The sequence below is a fragment of the Oncorhynchus masou genome, chromosome 21 (assembly GCF_036934945.1).
Source record: "Oncorhynchus masou masou isolate Uvic2021 chromosome 21, UVic_Omas_1.1, whole genome shotgun sequence".
NCBI classification, from domain to species: Eukaryota; Metazoa; Chordata; class Actinopteri; order Salmoniformes; family Salmonidae; genus Oncorhynchus; species Oncorhynchus masou.
The window spans coordinates 33,746,220-33,767,869 of NC_088232.1; the positions used below are offsets into that span (position 1 = coordinate 33,746,220).

The 21,650-nt window shown below is 43.1% G+C and overlaps 1 protein-coding gene across 1 annotated transcript; it reads right to left on the reverse strand.

Moving 5' to 3' along the window:
- Positions 1–948: 948 nt before the first annotated feature.
- On the reverse strand, positions 949–20,229 carry LOC135508193 (NACHT, LRR and PYD domains-containing protein 3-like). Its single transcript, XM_064928219.1, is given in 12 exon segments — positions 949–1,725; positions 1,727–2,214; positions 2,370–2,416; positions 2,552–2,725; positions 2,859–3,032; positions 3,338–5,144; positions 10,225–10,453; positions 10,959–11,043; positions 16,598–16,705; positions 16,824–16,940; positions 17,087–17,220; positions 20,059–20,229. Coding segments are annotated over 11 exon segments (3,378 nt in total). The 5' UTR covers positions 17,191–17,220; positions 20,059–20,229; the 3' UTR covers positions 949–1,680.
- Between the last annotated feature and the right edge of the window lie 1,421 nt (positions 20,230–21,650).

Consider the following 21,650-nt stretch of genomic DNA (forward strand, 5'->3'; position numbering starts at 1 on the left):
CTTCCGGCCATCTGTCCAGGTTCTGCCACCAGACGCTGAAACAAACCCCTAACAGCCCTCAAACACATACCGGCTTTCCTGGAGTGGCAGGAAAATATCTACTTGCTAGCCAAAGTGTTTTGCCTGCACCGGGCACAGGAATTGGAGGAGTTTCAACAGTGTGCCTTTTGATAGACTAGAAAGTAGAAATGGATGGTGGAGAAGGGGGAGTGACTCTAAAGACAGAACAAATCAAATTATTTGGGTCAGAAACACGTTTCAAAGATGTTAATGCGAGTGTAGCGAAAATTGTGCTTCTATTTCCGACAGATATTACTGCACTAACAAGTAATCTAACAATTCCAGACACACAAGTGCAGAAATAAATAGCTGAAAATCTATTTCCATTGAGTGAAGTGGATTGGACTCGTTTGATTTGTGCTTATTTCAGTTACTTTTCATTCTATTACATTACTGTGCATACATTGCCGTTTATCTATTTTGTTTAAATGTTGAACAAAGACTAACATTTTATTCTTATAGCTGTGATTATGTCTTAAATTATAAACCAATTGCTATAGTTAGTGTGTGAATGTTTGTTGAACAAAGGATTGTGCTCCAACACTATCATAAATATGCCTTTGATTTCAAAGTAAACCATTCTTTTTTATGTTGTCTTTATAAGATGGACATATATACATTACGATTGTGCTCCAACATTATAAATACGCCTTTGATTTCAGTAAAGTAAATCTCAACGATTGAGAAACATGGTAATGTTTCACTGATTGCCCATAAAGGAAAATGGTTCCTACATGATAGTGCTGCTTTGTTACCCAACTGATCTGGTGTCCTTTCTGTCATCCTGTGAACCCCGTTCATTGCTGCTCGCAGCTATATCTCGATTCATAATATTTCTGTGGTTACAATTATGACTGAGGCATCAGAACAAACGCAGCGAAGTCAGAATCCTGAAAAGCTAGTTTTATTTACAGCAGAATATACTTTACATGAGAACAGGACTTAGAATGAAACAATACACACTTTATTGCCTGTAAAACAAATGATATTTAAGTACAATGTAAGATAAGTTCATATGTATCCATAGTTAGATATAGTATTTAATTTAAGTTGCTATTCCCGACATACATCACATTACTTAGTACATATTATATGCTTCAATGAATAACACACACACAGTATGTAGACTACCTACATTAAAATATAAACATTTACAGAGTATTGATGCTGAACATGAGAAAGAATAAGAAATCGATACATGTATAACTTTCAAGTGGATCTCCCTCAAGATGTGGCTGTTACTCTGACTTGTAAGAACAGGAAGTTATTCTACATGGCACAGACACACAACCATGATGCCAGACCTAAACCCTGCATAGAGGGGCTCAGCGAATTGTACATTTACATTTAAGTCATTTAGCAGACGCTCTTATCCAGAGCGACTTACAGTTTGTACTTAAGGTAGCTAAGACAACCACATATCACAGTCATAGTAAGTAAAACGTTTAAAAACAGCTATCAGCAAAGTCAGTGCTGGTAAGAAAAGACAAGTGTGAGTGTTAGGCAAGCTAGATGTTTGTTTTTTATTTTCAAGGGGGATGTGTGCTGGGGACTCACTGGGCAGGGACTCTAAAGATGGGCAGGGAGAAGACTGTAGGAGGACTGTAGGAACAGGCTATTCTATCTGGCACAGGGACACTGCAGAATCATGACACCAAAGCCGAATTCCTAGGTAGAGTGGCTCAATGAATGTGGTGTGGAATGTGTGCAGGTGAGTCAGTGTGTCAGAGGAGACACTATAGAAGGACAGAGTGCCGGCTGACCAGTCCAGATACACTCCTACTCTGTTGGTGCTGGAAGGAGGGATAGGAATGGTAGTGGGAGTCTTATCATGCCTGGTAGTGAAGTAGTTTTTATAACAACTGAGAGCCCAGGAATTGTCATTGTATCCAAGCCCACACTCATCACCCCGTCCTTGCCTGTCAAGTCCATGGTAAGCCACTCCTATGTGAGCCTCTAGGCCTCTCCACTCCACCTCCCAGTAACAGCGCCCAGTCAGATGCTCTTTGGACAGTACTTGTTTCCAGAACAGAAACCTCTCTGGGTGATAAGGATACGACTGCTCATCTTCAAGCCGTGTCACTTTCCTGTTCTTCTCAGATAGAGTCATGTCATTGTGTGCTGTGTTGGGGTCCAGGGTCAACTCACAGGCATCTGATAGAGACACAAATACACATTTAAAGTAAGACAACAGATTTGCACCTCAAATCTGAATAGGTAGAATAAAAACTAGATGAGGTAAGGTTAAGAGTTTTGCCCAAATTTCAAGACTTCAAATATAGTCATTCTTCACTGCAACCAAGACTTACATTTCTTGAGTGCTGATTTCAAATAACACTCTTCATTATGGTCCACGCTGTGACAAAACAGAACACCACCATATTTTAGGGTGTGAGACACCATTAGAATCATAGGGTATGTTTTGTCTATTCAAAAATACAAAAGATATCTTTCAATATCATACAATTGTTCGCATCAATTACATTTCTACCTGAGTTTCTTCAGTCTGAAGTTTGGATCCCCTCGTACAGCAGTGAGCAGTTGCACTCCGAAATCGCCTGGGTGATTGTAGCTCAGGTCCAGCTCTTTCAGATGGGAGGGGTTTGTTCTCAGAGCTGAAGCCAATGACGCACAGCCTTCCTCTGTGACCACACAGAATGACAACCTGCAAAAAGAGTGGTCACTCTTAGAAATAGACCTATTGGTTCTGTGACATCCCAAGTATTATCCATGCCATGTGAAAGGCTGCTACACATCAAGGTTATGTTAATTTATGTACAAATGGGAGAAGTACTGACCTCAGTTTCTCTAGTTTACAGTGTGGACTCTCCAGTCCAGCAGAGAGCAGCTTCACTCCAGAATCTTTCAGGTTGTTGTCAGTCAAGTCAAGCACTCTCAGCTGTGAAGAGGTTGAGCTGAGAAGTGAGGCTAATGGTTCACAGCATCGCTCTGTAAGGTTGCATCCATTCAGCCTACACAATGGGAATATGAAAACAACACAATATCATGCTTTTAAAGTTCCAGTCATATGTTAATGTCCCCTTGCTGTGGTTTTTCAGCTATCTTACTGGAAATAATACAATGTCACTTTAAAGGAGTACTACCCTACCTACTCCTCTTGAGGTCAAATGTGGTACTCAAATGTGGACCTCTATTCTTTCTAGTTTACATTAAAATATCTGCCAAACAAAACTACTTTCAAAACTACATTCTCAGATACCTTATGAAATCTGTCTCTATTTTAAAACAAAATATTGTTTCATAGATGTATACTTACAGAGCTGTACTGGAGGCTTTGACCACTGGCAGCAGCCTTAGAAGACCTTCCTCTGATTTTGAGTATTTCTTCAGGTCAAACACCTCCAGCTCCTCTTCTGAAGTCAGTAACACAAAAACCAGAGCTGACCACTGTGCAGGTGAGAGTTCGGCTTCTGAGAGACTTCCTGAGCTCAGGTAGCTTTGGATCTCTTCCACTAGAGAATGGTCATTCAGTTCGTTCAGACAGTGGAACAGATTGATGCACCTCTCTGGAGAGGGATTTTCCCTGATCTTCTCCTTGATGTATTTGACTGTTTCCTCATTGGTCTGTGAGCGGTTTCTTGTCTGTATCAATAGGTCTAGTAAGTGAGTGTGATTGGACTCCATTGACAGGCCGAGAAGGAAGCGGAGGAACAGGTCCAGGTGTCCATTCCCACTCTGTAAGGCCTTGTCAACAGCACTCTTGTGGAGGATGGTTGCAGACGTGTCTTCAGACATCTGAAGTATTCTGGTAGTGGTTTCAGGTTCTGACATTAGATTTACATTGTCATTGTTGAATGTGACAAACACATACACAGCAGCAAGAAACTCCTGGATGCTCAGATGCACAAAGCAGTACACCTTCTCCTGGTACAGCCCACTCTCCTCTCTGAAGATCTGTGTGCACACTCCCGAGTACACTGAAGCTTCTGTGACGTCGATGCTACACTCTCTCAGGTCTTCCTCATAGAAGATCAGATTGCCTTTCTCCAGCTGTTGAAAGGCTAGTTTCCCCAGTTTTAGAATCATCTCTGCATCTGCTTTCATCTGTGAATCTGTCTCAGCTTTCTCTGGTCCCTCTGGATATTTCTGTGTTTTGCGCAGTATGTTGCAGATCAGGAAGTGGTTGTACATTTCAGTCAGAGTCTTGGGCATCTCTCCACTCTGTGCTTCCAACAGTTTCTCTAGAACTGTGGCAGAGATCCAACTGAAGACTGGTATGTGGCACATGATGTAGAGGCTCCTTGATGTCTTCATGTGTGTGATGATTCTGCTGGCCAGGTTCACATCACTGAATCTCTTCTTGAAGTACTCCTCCTTCTGTGGGTCACTGAACCCTCGTACCTCTGTCACCTGGTCAACATACTCAGGTGGGATCTGATTGGCAGCTGCGGGTCTGGAGGTTATCCAGAGGAGAGCAGAGGGAAGCAGATTGCCCTTGATTAGGTTTGTCAGCAGCACGTCCACTGAGGTTGATTCTGTGACATCACAACAGCCCTCGTTGTTGAAGTCTAGAGGAAGTCGACACTCATCCAGACCATCAAAGGCAAACAGAACCTTGCATTTGTCAAAGTTAGAGATTTCAGATTCTGCAGTTTCATTGAAAAAGTGATGAAGAAGTTCCATCAAGCTGTATTTCTTATCTTTCATCAAATTTAGCTCCCGAAAAGGTAGAGGAAAGATTAATTGGATATTGTGATTTGCTCTTCCTTCAGCCCAGTCCAGAATGAACTTCTGCACAGAGATCGTTTTCCCGATGCCAGCGACTCCCTTCGTCAACACAGTTCTGATATGTTTGTCTTGTCCAGGTAAGGATTCAAAGATGTCATTGCATTTGATTGCTTTTTCTTGTGCTGCTGGTCTCTTGGATGTTGTCTCAATCTGTCTCACCTCGTGTTCTTTATTGACCTCTCCACTTCCACCCTCTGTGATGTAGAGCTCTGTGTAGATCTTGTTGAGAAGAGTTGGGTTTCCTTGTTTAGCTATCCCCTCAAACACACGTTCACATTTCCTCTTCAGATTGGATTTGAGTTTATTTTTACACACAGCAAGCTCACCTAGAAGACCTGAAAATGCAGACATCACTCATGTGTTAGGGTTGAGAATCAAGTGGACATTTATGATAACCTATTCTCTTCATTGAGAAGAACATGTAAAAAGAAAATGGAGTATTAAAAAGGGGAAGTTCACCCAAAAACACTTACAGTAGCAAGCCAAATACATCACAAGCTACAGTAGCTCGCCGAATGGCAAACAAATAACGTTATAAATTACATTGTAGTGACTACAGGTGTTAGCAATTTAGCTTGCTAGCAACCTACTGTACCTCAAATGGTTGCATATTTTCCATCCATAGTGGAAAGACGGTAAACCCCCCCAAAAAATGCTGGGTTAAAAACAACCCATTTTGGGTTATTCAGTAACCCAGTGCTGGGTAAATATTGGACAGAACACACAGTTATTTTGAGCTAGCCAGTTGGGTTGTGTGAACAACCAAGCATGTTGGGTTGTTTGGATTACCCAAACATGGGTTAATTTAATAAGGATCAGACACTTTTTTTTCAATTTTCATCAGTTGGTTTATTTTTAACCATCAGCTGTAATCCTTTTCAGGAGGCGTGGCATATTAGGGAGGTGGCTTTCAGATCATTATTTTTGGCCACCAGTTAGTCATTGCTGTTCATCATGTTATGTATATACACTGCAAATTTCTATTTTCTTTTAATATGTTTTGCATATTATAATATAAAATTCATAACATGAATATTTGCATATCCCAACATAGTTTTTAAGCTTTAATGAGGCTTAAACAAGTGTATCAGTGTTCAACCTTAACAATACAACAGTACAGATGAACTGGAATGACATCTACTCTCACGGGTGGTCAAGAATAACAATACAATCCATATCTCAATAACCCAGCATCAATAGCCAAGCAGTTTAAAAAAGTAATAATAAATGACCCAATGCAACCCAGCTGTTGGGTCAACCAAACAACCCAGCATTTTTTAGTGTGTGAACAGAACCCGGTTTCAACCAGTCCCAAAATAATCAATAACCTTTTTTCATTAAAAAACATACTTTTTTGGCAATTTAATCCCGAGACACCAATCGTTGTTTATGCAACAATAAATACACATAGTTTTTAATGCATTTTAGGTCATTTCGGAAATGTACCATCTTGACATAAAAACACAGAAAACTATATACCAAAGCAATGGACCTGTGGTGGGGGATAAATTGAGCCAAAGGGGGAAGTTGAGACAGCCTTGTTTCTAGGAAACCATACACAAAAATGAATCATTTGAACAAATATTTAGGAAGATTTCATGGAGTCTGTGATAATTTCAGTCTGTGAATATTATCTGCTTGTAGTCATAGCAGATAATATTCTAATTTTTGTTGACTTTAATATTCAAAATGAAAAGTCCACAGACCCACTCCAAAAGGCTTTCGGAGCCATTATCGACTCAGTGGGTTTTGTCCATCATGTCTCTGGACCTACTCACCGTCACAATCATACTCTGGACCTAGTTTTGTCCCATGGAATAAATATTGTGGATCTTAATGTTTTTCCTCATAATCCTGGACTATCGGACCACCATTTTATTACGTTTGCAATTGCAACAAATAATCTGCTCAGATCCCAACCAAGGAACATCAAAAGTCATGCTATAAATTCACAGACAACACAAAGATTCCTTGATGTCCTTCCAGACTGCCTCTGTCTACCCAAGGACGTCAGAGGACAAAAATTAGTTAACCACCTAAGATGCAGTTGCACCCCTAAAAACTAAAAACATTTCTCATAAGAAACTAGCTCCCTGGTATACAGAAAATACCTAAGCTCTGAAGCAAGCTTCCAGAAAATTGAAACGGAAATGGAGCCACACCAAACTGGAAGTCTTCCAACTAGCTTGAAAAGATAGTGCACTGTACTATCGAAGAGCCCTTACTGCTGCTCGATCATCCTATTTTTCCAACATAATTGAGGAAAATAAGAACAATCCGAAATACATTTTTGATACTGTCGCAAAGCTAACTAAAAAGCAGCATTCCCCAAGAGAGGATGGCTTTCACTTCAGCAGTAATAAATTCATGAACTTCTTATAGGAAAAGATCATGATTATTAGAAAGCAAATTATGGACTCCTCTTTAAATCTGCGTATTCCTTCAAAGCTCAGTTGTCCTGAGTCTGCACAACTCTGCCAGGACCTAGGATCAAGAGAGACACTAGTGTTTTAGTACTATATTTCTTGACACAATGTTGAAAATAATAATGGCCTCTAAACCTTCAAGCTGCATACTGGACACTATTCCAACTAAACTACTGAAAGAGATGCTTCTTGTGCTTGGCCCTCCTATGTTGAACATAATAAACGGCTCTCTATCCACTGGATGTGTACCAAACTCACTAAAAGTGGCAGTAAATAAAGCCTCTCTTGAAAAGGCCAAAGCTTGACCCAGAAAATATTTTTAAAAACTATCGGCCTATATCGAATCTTCCATTCCTCACAAAAGTGTTAGAAAAGGCTGTTGCGCAGCAACTCACTGCCTTCGTGAAGACAAACAATGTATACGAAATGCTTCAGTCTGGTTTTAGACCCCATCATAGCACTGAGACTGCATTTGTGAAGGTGGTTAATGACCTTTTAATGGCATCAGACCGAGGCTTTTCATCTGTTCTCGTGCTCCTAGACCTTAGTGCTGCTTTTGATACCATCGATCACCACATTCCTTTGGAGAGATTGGAAACCCAAATTGGTCTTCACTGCTATGCGGATGACACACAGCTGTACATTTCAATGAAACATGGTGAATCCCCAAATTGCCATCACTAGAAGCCTGTGTTTCAGACATAAGGAAGTGGATGGCTGCAAACATTCTACTTTTAAACTCAGACAAACTAGGTCCCAAGAAACAAAGAGATGTTCTGTTGAATCTGACAATTAATCTTAATGGTTGTACAGTCGTCTCAAATAAAACTGTGAAGGACCTCAGTGTTACTCTGGACCCTGATCTCTCTTTTGACGAACACATCAAGACTGTTTCAAGGACAGATTTTTTCCATCTATGTAACATTGCAAAAATCAGAAACTTTCTTTCCAGAAATGATGCAGAAAAATTCATCCATGCTTTTGTTACTTGTAGGTTAGACTACTGCAATGCTCTACTTTCCGGCTACCCGGATAAAGCACCAAATAAACTTAAGTTAGTGCTAAATACGGCTGCTAGAATCCTGACTAGAACCAATTTTTTTATCATATTACTCCAGTGCTAGCCTCCCTACACTGGCAAGGGCTAATTTCAAGGTTTTACTGCTAACCTACAAAGCATTACATGGGCTTGCTCCTACCTATCTCTCTGATTTGGTCCTGCCGTACATACCTACACGTACGCTATGGTCACAAGACGCAGGCCTCCAAATTGTCCCTAGAATTTCTAGGCAAACAGCTGGAGGCAGGGCTTTCTCCTATAGAGCTCCATTTTTATGGAATGATCTGCCTACCCATGTGAGAGACACAAACTCGGTCTCATCCTTTAAGTCTTTACTGAAGACTCATCTCTTCAGTGGGTCATATGATTGAGTGTAGTCTGGCCCAGGAGTGTGAAGGTGAACGGAAAGGCTCTGGAGCCTTGCTGTCTCTGCCTGGCCGGTTCCCCTCTTTCCACTGTGATTCTCTGCCTCTAACCCTATTACAGGGGCTGAATCACTGGCTTACTGGTGCTCTTTCATGCCGTCCCTAGGAGGGGTGCGTCACTTGAGTGGGTTGAGTCACTGATGTGATCTTCCTGTCTGGGTTGGCGCCTCCCCTTGGGTTGTGCCGTGGCGGAGATCTTTGTGGGCTATACTCGGCCTTGTCTCAGGATGGTAAGTTGGTGGTTGAATATTTCCCTCTAGAGGTGTGGGGGCTGTGCTTTGGCAAAGTGGGTGGGGTTATATCCTTCCTGTTTGGCCCTGTCCGGGGGTATCATCGGATGGGGCCACAGTGTCTCCTGACCCCTCCTGTCTCAGCCTCCAGTATTTATGCTTCAGTAGTTTATGTTTCGGGAGCTAGGGTCAGTTTGTTATATCTGGAGTACTTCTCCTGTCTTATCCGGTGTCCTGTGTGAATTTAAGTATGCTCTCTCTAATTCTCTCTCTCTCTTTCTTTCTCTCTATCTCAGAGGACCTGAGCCTGAGGACCATGCCTCAGGACTACCTGGCATGATGACTCCTTGCTGTCCCCAGTCCACCTGGCCGTGCTGCTGCTCCAGTTTCAACTGTTCTGCCTGTGATTATTATTATTTGACCATGCTGGTCATTTATGAACATTTGAACATCTTGGCCATGTTCTATTATAATCTCCACCCGGCACAGCCAGAAGAGGACTGGCCACCCCTCATAGCCTGGTTCCTCTCTAGGTTTCTTCCTAGGTTTTGGCCTTTCTAGGGAGTTTTTCCTAGCCACCGTGCTTCTACACCTGCATTGCTTGCTGTTTGGGGTTTTAGGCTGGGTTTCTGTACAGCACTTCAGCTGATGTACAAAGGGCTATATAAATAAATTTGATTTTGATTTGTGAAGGAAGAAACCACATGGAAAAAGTGGTAAGCAAGTTAGGTAATTTGAAAAAAAATCACCAAGTCAATTGAATTTATTGCGTTAAGAGGTTTCCTGATGCTTGCATCTAAAACAAAGTAGATCAAGTACCAAATGTTTGTGAGGTGTTAAGCCTGTTTTGAAAGATGCTTAAAAGACAAAAAAATGCAATTGTGTTTCAGAAATAAAGATACACATGGTTTTAAAAAGGTTCTGGTAATATTCCATTCAGTACAGAAATTTGTAGGAGTTTAACTTACCCTGTCCCGTGGATCAACTTACCCCATACCCAGAGATCACTTTTTTTGGACAAGCTATGTTTTCAGAACTCTAATGTTTAAATGAATTCTGATTATTTCCAGGGATACACACAATCCTGAAATATATGTATATCTCTTTATTAGAAATAATACTATATTTTCCTCGACAGAGTGATGTTGAATAAATAAAAAAAGGCTCAACCCCACTCTCCCCTACTGACAAACAGCCAGGCAAGCATTATAAATGGTCCAGAAGTATTTTGGGGTGAACTTCCCCTTTACGGAATAAAGTAAGGAACCTCTTACTGTTCTCCAGTGTGTCAGCAAGCTCCTTCTGGTTCATTTTCCTCAGAATGTGTAGTGTGATCTTCAGTGCCCCCTCTCTGGGAATGCTCTCCTGCTCCACATCTTCAGCGTCCACCAATTCCTTATCCTCTGTCTGACTCTCAAAGCATTCTGGGAGATCTGGACACAGAATCTTCTTGAACTTCTTCAGCTCCCGTTTTACCAAAGCAATGGCATTCTTTTCCACCAACTGAAATGGATCAAAGGGTGTGAAAACCAATACAGTATGTATATGAATACAAAGATATAATACAAAATACTGAGGTTGGGAAAGTAAGGGAAATTGTAAGTAAGCATTTCACGGTAAGGTTGTATTCGGTTGTATTCGGCGCATGTGACAAATAAAATTTGATATGCAACCAAAAATACATTATATGTTAATGAGATACTTTGGGATTTTGGTAATGAAGCCCTTTTATGTCTCTGCATCCAGTATGAAGGAAGTTAGAGGTAGTTTTGCGAGCCAATGCTAACTAGTATTAGCGCAATGACGAAGTCTATGGTATCTACTAGCATGCTAGCAGTTACCACAGACTTCCAGCCATTGCGCTAACACTAATTAGCAATTGCGCTAACGTTAGCAACTTCCTTCAAACTGCATGCCGAGACATAAAAATGGTATCCACGAGTTCATCTGACTCTGGGGAAGTAGATTAAACACTGCCGAATAACACGTGAGACATAAGCCAGCCCACCCTGAATATGGAAGACAGGTCTGTTTGATGACTCTGGGAAGACTGACCACTGGGAACTTCTGACTCTGATCTCTCCTTTTTGTCTCTGTGGACAAAACATGAGATTTCACTTTACAACAACTGAAGGAAGGCCAGCTACAGGGGGTGGCACAGAGACGCCCCCGGCACCTCTCCACCACCAATAGATGTACAAGGAGAAAAGTATTGAGCAGTGTTGGTTCCCTGTCTGATGACCATAGATATCCAGAAGGAAATTACCTTCAACTTGTAAAAGCTGCACATTAATTAAAATGTACATATTTTAAATCGTTTTGGGTTATTATCAACGTTAATTAGGTTGCCATGTTACATCTTGGTTACAATTGTTACACATGTTCCGTTGTCCATGCTTGCAGAAAGCAGCGCATGTACAATCCGTCCAATCAAAGATGGCGTAGCAGTGCAGGCATGGTTTGTCGTCCTCTCGTGTACTTTTTTTTTTCTTTGTATTTTTTGTATATATATATATATATTTCAATTTATTTTCAATCTCTTTTCCATTTTTAAATTAAATATACCTTCCAGTAACCCGCCTCACCTAATGTGACACGGATCCGCTAATTTTTAGACCTTATAGCCAGAACATCCATCAGAAGCTAACCAGCTAGCCATCAGCTAACCAGCTAATTAGCGACTAGCTATTTAGTCATTGTTAGCCACTGCTAGCGGCCTTTACCTTCTGCACAGAGACCAGCCGTTTTTTTAAGCCTGAATAATACTTGCCAGGTTACCAGTATCGGACTGTTTTCTCCACTACAATGCCGGACTCCTGCCGTAAACCCTGGACCATTACTCCTGATCATCACAGCTAGCTATCTGCCACCGAGTGACCCAGCCCCGAAGCTAGCCCTGTGCCAGGCCCACCTCCCGGATTACTCTGTGATCACTCGGTTACACAGCCGATGCCTCCCGGACTACCCCAGCACGGCTAGAATCCACTACTCCACCGGATCCTTGCCGTAAGCTTTGCATCGGATCATCGTTGCTAGCTAGCTGCTACCGAGTGGCTATAGTGTCTAACACCCCTGCCCCGAAGCTAGCACCAGTTAGCCGCGAGCTAACTGCATCTCCCGGCTAGCAAACAAAATTACTACAACTACAATACCTCTTTCGCCATCTGGCCTGGACCCTTTGTCGACACGGCGCCCCGCCATACCACCATTACTGGTCCGTCGACGTAACTCCATCCGCTGTGCCCTCAACCGGCCTTTGCCGGATGTCGGAGCAGACGCCTCTACTTACCCCGGCCTGCTAACTTTAAATGCTGTGTCTCCCACGTGCCAGCGTAGTAACGACTACCCTGTACCCGGCTTCCCTGTTCCATCTATTGCTGTTCACTGGACCCTATGATCACTTGGCTACATAGCTGATGCCTGCTTGAATGTTCATTAATCACGGAACTCCATTTTGTTCATTTTTTGTTTATCAGTTGGCTCAGGCCCTGTGTGTAGTTAACCGACCCTCTCTGCCCATTCATCGCCATTTTACCTGTTGTTGTTGTCTTAGCTGATTAGCTGTTGTTGTCTTACCCATTGTTGTCTTAGCTAGCTCTCCCAATCAACACCTGTGATTGCTTTATGCCCCACTTTATGTCTCTCTCAAATGTCAATATGCCTTGTACACTTTAGTTTAGTTTACTGCGGAGCCCCTAGTCCCACTCAACATGCCTCAGATACCTCCTTTGTCCCACCTCCCACACATGCGGTGACCTTACCCAGCATAACTAGCACGTCCAGGAATGCAACCTCTCTTATCACTCAGTGCCTGGACTTACCTCCACTGTACCCGTACCCCACCATACCCCTGTCTGTACATTATGCCCTGAATCTATTCTACCATGCCCAGAAATCTGCTCCTTTTATTCTCTGTCCCCAACTCACTAAACGACCAGTTTTGATAGCCATTAGCCGTACCCTCATCCTACTCCTCCTCTGTTCCTCAGGTGATGTGGAGGTTAACCCAGGCCCTGCGTATCCCCAGGCACTCTCATTTGTTGACTTCTGTTACCAAAAAAGCCTTGGTTTCATGCATGTCAGAAGCCTCCTCCCTAAGTTTGTTTCACTCACTGCTTTAGCACACTCCACCAACCCTGATGTCCTTGCCGTGTCTGAATCCTGGTTTAGGAAGGCCACCAAAAATTTGGAGATTTCCATACCCAACTACAACATTTTCTGTCAAGATAGAACTGCCAAAGGGGGAGGAGTTGCAATCTACTCCAGAGATACCCTGCAAAGTTCTGTCATACTTTCCAGGTTTTTGCCCAAAGAGTTCGAGCTTCTAATTTAAAAAATAGTCTCTCCAGAGGTAAGTCTCTCACTGTTGCCGCCTGTTATAGACCCCCCTCAGCTCCCAGCTGTGCCCTGGACACCATATGTGAATTGATTGCCCCCCATCTATCTTCAGAGTTCGTTCTGTTAGGTGACCTAAACTGGGATATGCTTAACACCCCGGCAGTCCTACAATCTAAGCTAGATGCCCTCAATCTCAGACAAATTATCAAGGAACCCACCAGGTACAACCCTAAATCCGTAAACATGGGCACCCTCATAGATATTATCCTGACCAACCTGCCCTCAATCAGGATCTCAGCGATCACTGCCTCATTGCCTGCATCCGCTATTGGTCCGCGGTCAAACGACCACCCCTCATAACTGTCAAACAGTCCCCAAAACACTTCTGCAAGCAGACTTTTCTAATCGATCTGGCCCAGGTATCCTGGAAGGATATTGACCTCATCCCGTCAGTCGAGGACGCCTGGTCGTTCTTTAAAAGTAATTTCCTCACCATCTTAAATAAGCATGCCCCTTTCAAAAAATGTAGAACTAAGAACAGATATTGCCCTTGGTTCACTCCAGACCTGACTCCCTTGACCAGCACAAAAACATCCTGTGGCGGACTGCACTAGCATCGAATAGTCCCCGCGATATGCAACTTTTCAGGGAAGTCAGGAACCAATACATGCAGTCAGTCAGGAAAGTAAAGGCTAGTTTTTTCAAACAGAAATGTGCTTCCTGTTGCTCTAACTCCAAAAGCCCGAATCATATCTCTATGGCTGGCCATGCTTTCCTCCAGGCTACCCAAACCCTGGCTAACAGCTCCGCACCCCCCCTCAGCTACTTGCCCAAGCCTCCCCAGCTTCTCCTTCACCAAAATCCAGATAACAGATGTTCTGAAAGAGCTACAAAACCTGGACCCGTACAAATCAGCTGGGATAGACAATCTGGACCATCTCTTTCAAAAATTATCCACCGCCATTGTTGCAACCCCTATTAACAGTCTGTTCAACCTCCCTTTCGTATCGTCCGAGATACCCAAAGACTGGAAGGCTGCCGCGGTCATCCCCCTCTTCAAAGGGGGTGACACTCTAGACCCAATTTGCTATAGACCTATATCCATCCTGCCCTGACTTTCTAAAGTCTTTGAAAGCCAAGTTAATAAACAGATCACTGACCATCTTGAATCCCACAGTACACTCTCCACTGTGCAATCTGGTTTCCGAGCTGGTCACGGGTGCACCTCAGCCATGCTCAAGGTACTAAACGATATCAACGATATCATAACGGCCAGTGATAAACGACAGTACTGTGCAGCCATCTTCATCAACCTGGCCAAGGCTTTCGACTCTGTCAATCACCGTATTCTTATCGGCAGATTCAACAGCATTAGATTCTCAAATGACTGCCTCGCCTGGTTCACCAACTACTTCTCTGATAGAGTCCAGTGTGTCAAATCGGAGGGCCTGTTGTCCGGGCCTCTGGCAGTCTCTATGGGGGTGCCACAGGATTCAATTCTTGGGCTGACTCTCTTCTCTGTATATATCAATGATGTTGCTCTTGCTGCGGTTGATTCCCTGATCCACCTCTACGCAGACGACACCATTCTGTATACATCTGGCCCTTCTTAGGACACTGTGTTAACTGACTTAGAAACGAGCTTCAATGCCATACAACACTCCTTCTGTGGCCTCCAACTGCTCTTAAGCACTAGTTAAACCGTTTGCTGCCCGCACCCGCCCTACCGACTAGCATCACTACTCTGGACGGTTCCGACTTAAAATATGTAGACAACTACAAATTCCTAGGTGTCTAGCTAGACTGTAAATTGTCCTTCCAGACTCTTATCAAACATCTACAATCCAAAATTAAATCTAAAAATCGGGTTCCCATTTCGCAACAAAGCCTCCTTCACTTACACCGCCAAACATACCCTCATAAAACTGACTATCCTCCCGATCCTTGACTTCGGCGATGTCATTTACAAAATAGCTTCCAACACTCTACTCAGCAAACTGGATGCAGTCTATCACAGTGCCATCCGTTTTGTCACCAAAGACCCATATACCGCCAACCACTGCGACCTGTATGCTCTTGCCGGCTGGCCCTCGCTACATATTCGTCGCCAGAATCACTGGCTCCAGGTTATCTATAAGTCTATGATTGGTAAAGATCCAACTTATCTCAGCTCACTGGTCACGATAACAACACCCACCCGTAGCACGCGCTCCAGCTGGTATTTTGCACGGGTCATCCCCAAAGCCAACACCTCATTTGGCCACCTTTCCTTCCAGTTCTCTGCTAGCAATGACTGGAACAAATTGCAAAAATCGCTGAAGCTGGAGACTTATATTTCCCTCACGAACTTTAAACATCAGCTATCTGAGGAGCTAACCGATCGGTGCAGCTGTACAGTCCATCTGTAAATAGCCCACCCAATCTACCTACCTCATCCCCATAATGTTTTTATTTACTTTTCTGCTCTTTTGCACAACAGTATTTCTACTTGCACATCATCATCTGCTCATCTATCACTCCAGTGTTAATTTGCTAAATTGTAATTACTTCGCTACTATGGTCTATTTATTACCTTACCTCCTCACACCATTTGCACACACTGTATATCGACTTTCTTTTTTTTCTATTGTGTTATCGACTGTACGCTTGTTTATTCCATGTGTAACTCTGTGTTATCGTTTTTGTCGCACTGCTTTGCTTTATCTTGGCCAGGTCGCAGTTGTAAATGAGAACTTGTTCTCAACTAGCTTACCTGGTTAAATAAAGATGAAATAAAAAGTGTGACCGAAGGAATCCTGAAATAATATAATAATATATAATAATATAATAAGATAAGAAGCTGTTGAAACATGCTAAATATATTTTTTTCTCAGATGCCAGAACAGTGCTTTATTTAGCTTGCCAGGAGCTTGATTGTTTTGAGAGCTGGTCTAGCAAACATTGTGCTGTCATTATACAAAGGCAGGCAAAAGCAATACGGCCCTTAAAGGCTAAATACAGCTGCAAAAACATATTATAGGAACTGAGAATATCATGATAAATCCTGTTTATTCGTTGCGAGGTTCCTCCGGATCAGTGAAGGTAACATGTTGGTTCTTGAGCAGATGCAAGGACAAAGTTCTGTGCACCAGCGTGAAACAAAAGTAACCAAGGTGAAACACGGGAAATTACCCAAGATGTGCAACTTTTACATGTTTTGAATCACATATTGTTCATGTTAATAAAATTATATATATAATGATGTTGACATTTTTCAGTTTACGCTTCCTGGACCACCGAACACCACAACAGGTCTCTGAGATCACTTACCGTTGTCTTATGGTGATGTCTCTGAACTCTATTGGATGACCAATAGACTTGACACTCTGCATGGACACACAGCTGGGTGTAGAGGAGTCTGGTCTCTCCATCTGGTTCCTGTTGAAAGGAACACAGTAATCAGAGCTGTTAATACTATGTTCAGAATAAGTACATATTCTGCTAGTTTCACAACATGGTAATAAGGAGAGGGTCGAGGAAATCATCAAACACAAACTTGTGATCAGTAGAAACAGCTCTCCTCTGGAACTCTATTGGATGCCCCATTGACTTGTCACTCTTCATGGACAGACAGCTGGGTACAGGGGAGACTGGTCTCTCCTTCTGGATTGGGCTTTAACACATCAAAGACAGATCTTCAGACAAGCTAGTTTAGCACAGTCTGAAAAATACAGGCTAATTTAATTTCCATCCCTGCATATTATCACTGCTGAGCTTTGAGATGGATACACAAGATAACACCATCTCTTTTATACTCACCTTTCTGTTACATTGGTGGAGGCAGTGGCCCCCTCCTCTCTGTCCCCAGAAAGACTCCTTTTAGAAGCAGTGTCACTCTTCTCTTTCTCCCCAGAGACACTCATTTTACAGGCAGTGCTCCCCTTTCTGTTTTACTGTAGAAAAAGAAAGGGAACAAGTAAGATGAGATTCAGGGCAGCCTGGAAAATAAATCAAGAACTTGTACTGAGAGTGTTCTGACTGGGTGCATTACAGTATGTTTGGTATGGCAAATAACTGTAGCTTACACCACCTTAAGGCTTACACAAAGGAATGTGAAAACAGCACAGAAAATCACTGCAACAGAGCTGCTATACATAAATGACCTTTTCACCAATCACTGTCACAGCAAGGCACTCGTTCTGTATAGCCTAGTTAAGGACGGCCATTCTCATTGTATTGTTGTGGCAGAGCCCCACCTGTTTAGCTACACATATACACACATATACACACACACATATACATTGTGGTATCCCGGGAGGTCACCCTCTTGGTGATAGAGGGGAGGTACATGCCGCTACCGCTGGCTCCCTCTGCTGGGAGTACATGGGCTGGGTACCCCGACACTGATGGCTCCAAGTAGAGGTAATTAGGGGAGTGTGCAGGCCACATAAAGGGAGCACCGTGGCACACCGCAAGGAAAAACAGAGAGACAGATACGGAGCAGACCCTGAGAAGAACGACCGAGCCAAACCTACGTTATTTTGTTATGTTTATTTTGTTGCCTAGTCAAGTCGTGTTTTCTGACTAGAACCTCCATGTCTCTGTGTTAATCTTTGCACGCTCAACCCAACACCCCACGGATTACCACATATGGTGGAGAATGCGGTCATCTCAGTAGCTTTGGGTGCCGTGCGGTCGAGAGTACAGAGATTACCATGGAGGAACTGGTGGCTCAGTTTATCCTCAGCGAGCAGAAGAAACAGGCTCTCCAGGAGCGAACACTGGAGGAACAGCACCAACAAAACCTCAGACTGGTAGCAGATGTAGCCCAGATGAAGGATGGGATGGCTGAAGAGTCTAGCCCAAATTAGTTCCTGGTTAAGTTAATGGAGGAAGATGATGTGGAGATGTATTTGTGCACCTTCGAGAGGACGGCGCAGAGGGAAGGATGGCCTGAGCCCAAGTGGGCCAGCCTTTTGGCACCCTATCTCTCCGGGAAGGCCCAGAAGGCCTCCTTCGATTTGAATGCCGACCAGGCAGCAAATTATGAGGGATTCAAATGTGAAATCCGTTATGGATTCAGCCTCGCACACCATGCACAACTGGTCCATGACTGGGCCTTTGACTCCACCGTATCTCCCCATGCTCAGATGAGCGAACTGGTGCCCCTGACCAAGGGTTGGCTACGGACCGACGTACCATCCCTCCCAATAATCGATAAGGTCGTCCTGGATCGATACAGTCAGGCCCTCCCATATGAGATGAAGTCGGAGAGCATGCAGAACCCCCAGAGCCTGGAGGAATTGCTGACAGTGGTGGAAACCCACCAGAACACCCAGGACCTGCTGAAAGGGGCCTGGGATGAGAGAGTGGACACGGGGAGGGGGAAGAAAAGCACAGAGAGAGGCGAGGGGCTGAAGGGGGCCCAGACGGAACCAGCCGAGGCTGTGAAGCGGGAGGGCGACCTGAACAGACGCCGACATCCGCTGCTGGACCTAGATCAGAGGCGCTGCTATGAGTGTGCCGTGCCGGGACACCTTGCGTGGAGCTTCCCGGGCCGGGAGGAGTCCATGCCCTCTGCGTCCCCCCAGCTCCGGGGTAACCCAAATGGCGAGTTAAGTCACCTCCTGTTGGGCACACACAGACAGCCCCTCTGGTGGTTCCTGTACGAATCAATGGCGTCGATGCCAGCGCTCTGCTGGACTCTGGCAGCATGGTGACCCTGGCCCAACCGCAGTGACTCACAAGAGAGGGGAAAGACAAACCGGGAGATGAGGAGGTGACAGTGTCCAGTGTACACGAAGAGGTACCCAGCCGTGCCAGTTTGGATAACGGCTCCAAGGGGGGGGGGAGTGCCAGATGCGCGCAGGGGCTGTTCCTAAACTGCCCGTGCCCATTCTCTGCAGTAGAGATTGCCCTCTCTTCCAGGCATGCGCATGAGGTAGAAAGGAGAGGAAAAATGATGGCCGCCTGCACAACCCCCGACCTGCCGTGGGAGGTGTCCACTTCCGGTTCTGACTTGGTGTACAGGGAGAACCCTGTAAGAACGGCCCATGTTCTGAATTCTGTCGCTGTATATTTCAAAAGGGCTAAACAAATAGTTATTGAGTAACGTTACGTCCGTCCAAGCTCGCTCATTAATGTCTTAATCGAAATTACGGATGCCTCTTATCCGCTTGTCGTCCCCTTATACAATAGTTTGTACATCTCAATTGTCATTAGAAACCACATTTGTTTAGGCAAGTCAACCATATCAGCTATGTTTTTTTTTAAATGAGTAAATGAGGCTGAATGAACTGTTTCGCTGCCAGACAAGGCTCCGCATATAGCCAGGTGTTGCAGTGTTAAGATGTTGGGACAGCTTTATGTAGGCCCTAACAGTTCGTGGGCACCGTTATACTGCAATTAATGTGTTGTGTAGTGGCTTTGCTGGCATGCATCCCTGTTTTTTTGCCCCACCAAGATTTACATGCTAAAATAGCAACTGCATATGTATAACTCCCATTTATATATGGATTTGGTCATCGTCCAAAAAGTTATTACAGCTTTAAGACCAAGTGATATTCGCTGTTATTTTAGAAATGGACATCTACAAAATGACTTCGACAGTCTATATTAGCCATATATATAACTCAAAAGAGAAGTCGTTTTACAATCGGAGTTATTTGTATCTCTTATTGTCATACACTGAAGGTAAAGTATCTTTCCATATAAACCCCACACCCCTCGAGTGCAGTTCTGCAGCAACAAACATTGACGGTTTTAATATTAAAGCGTATTTTAAAGCCTACCTTTCATCGATCTAATGCGTGTTCGAGTTAAGTTTCACTTTCCAAATGAATGTGTTTCTATGAGCGCACGTCAATAAACAAAGGCGCTAGTGGAATGGAAAATGTTAAAAATAGTCAGAGGCTGCGGATTGTAGTTAGTAACCCTAACCATTTGACATTTCAACCATGAATGCTAATTCTTCAAATTTGACTGGTGAACTGTCCCAACCTGGACTCAGGGGTAGACGTAACATAGTAAAGTAAATCTGGAACAATCCAATTAGTATATGTTACATTTTGTATGGTATATATTAATTTGTGGATTTCCATCATCCATTTCGTATGCCATGTTATGAATTGCAATTCGTAGAATATGTTCAGAAATTGCTAAACGTATTTCTTACGAATGTCAATTTGTTGTGGGTAATGTTAGCTAGGGGTTAAGTGTTAAGGTTAGGTTTATTAGGGGAAGGTTTAGCTAACATGCTCTATACTACAGCTTTTGTCAAATAAAATAAAATTGTATTTGTCACATGCACAGAATACAACAGGTGTAGTAGACCTTACTGTGAAATGCCTACTTACAAGCCCTTAACTAACAATGCAGTTCAATAAATAGAGTTAAGAAAATATTTACTAAATAAACTAAAGTTTTTTTTATTTTTATAAAATCAAAAAGTAACAAGAAAAGTACATAACAACAGCGGGGCTATTTACAGGGTCAATGTGCGGGTACAGGTTAGGTAATTTGTCATTTGACTATGTATAGATAGAAAGGGAAAGTTCACCCTGGCTCTACCACTGCATATATATATATATATATATATATATAGTCATTACTACATTACGTGTTTGTCATGAACATCAAAAGTATCCACACCACAAGCTAGAACGAACGCAATTTCATTTTACTGGTACAATCATAATAATAGTATTCTACATAACATAACCGAAAATATAGTAGCACCGCCTAACGGCGTCAGCATGCTTCAGTTCTGTTTGTCCATTTTGAGAAGCCGTAGCCAGTATATGCTTCCTCGATTAGTCAGCATTAATCTAAAATAACTCAAGACATCTGTTATTCATTTTCATGTTTTTGGCTAGGAGATATTAGTCGCGCAATTTCAAATCAAACTACGATGTTTGGTGCCTCATTTCTAAATGAAAAAGAGTCGTCTCTCGTTGAATGATAACAAACACTTTATTGAAGAATTACTACAGTTGACCAATCGCTTACGAAGGGGCGTAGACTCCCGATCTTCCGCTGGCCTGGAGAAAAAAAAATGTGTGTCCGAACAGCCGAACAAATCCTTACCGATGTCTAAAACGTCACAAAACTCTCCCGAACTGTTTCGGTTGGGAAGAATGCAGCAACTAAAAAAACAAAACTATTTCTTATGAGATTTTAGGATGATTATGTGAATGGTCACATTTCTCTCATGATGCCACAACTCAACAACACGTGCCACCAGGCAAATATGTGCTGTCAATTAAACAAAACACAGGTAGTCTATGATACAGTTAACACTGTCTGCTCACTGTATAATTCCAAACAACACTGTACATAACTAAGAAGATCTAAATGCATATTCCATGAAACTAATTGGAATCAA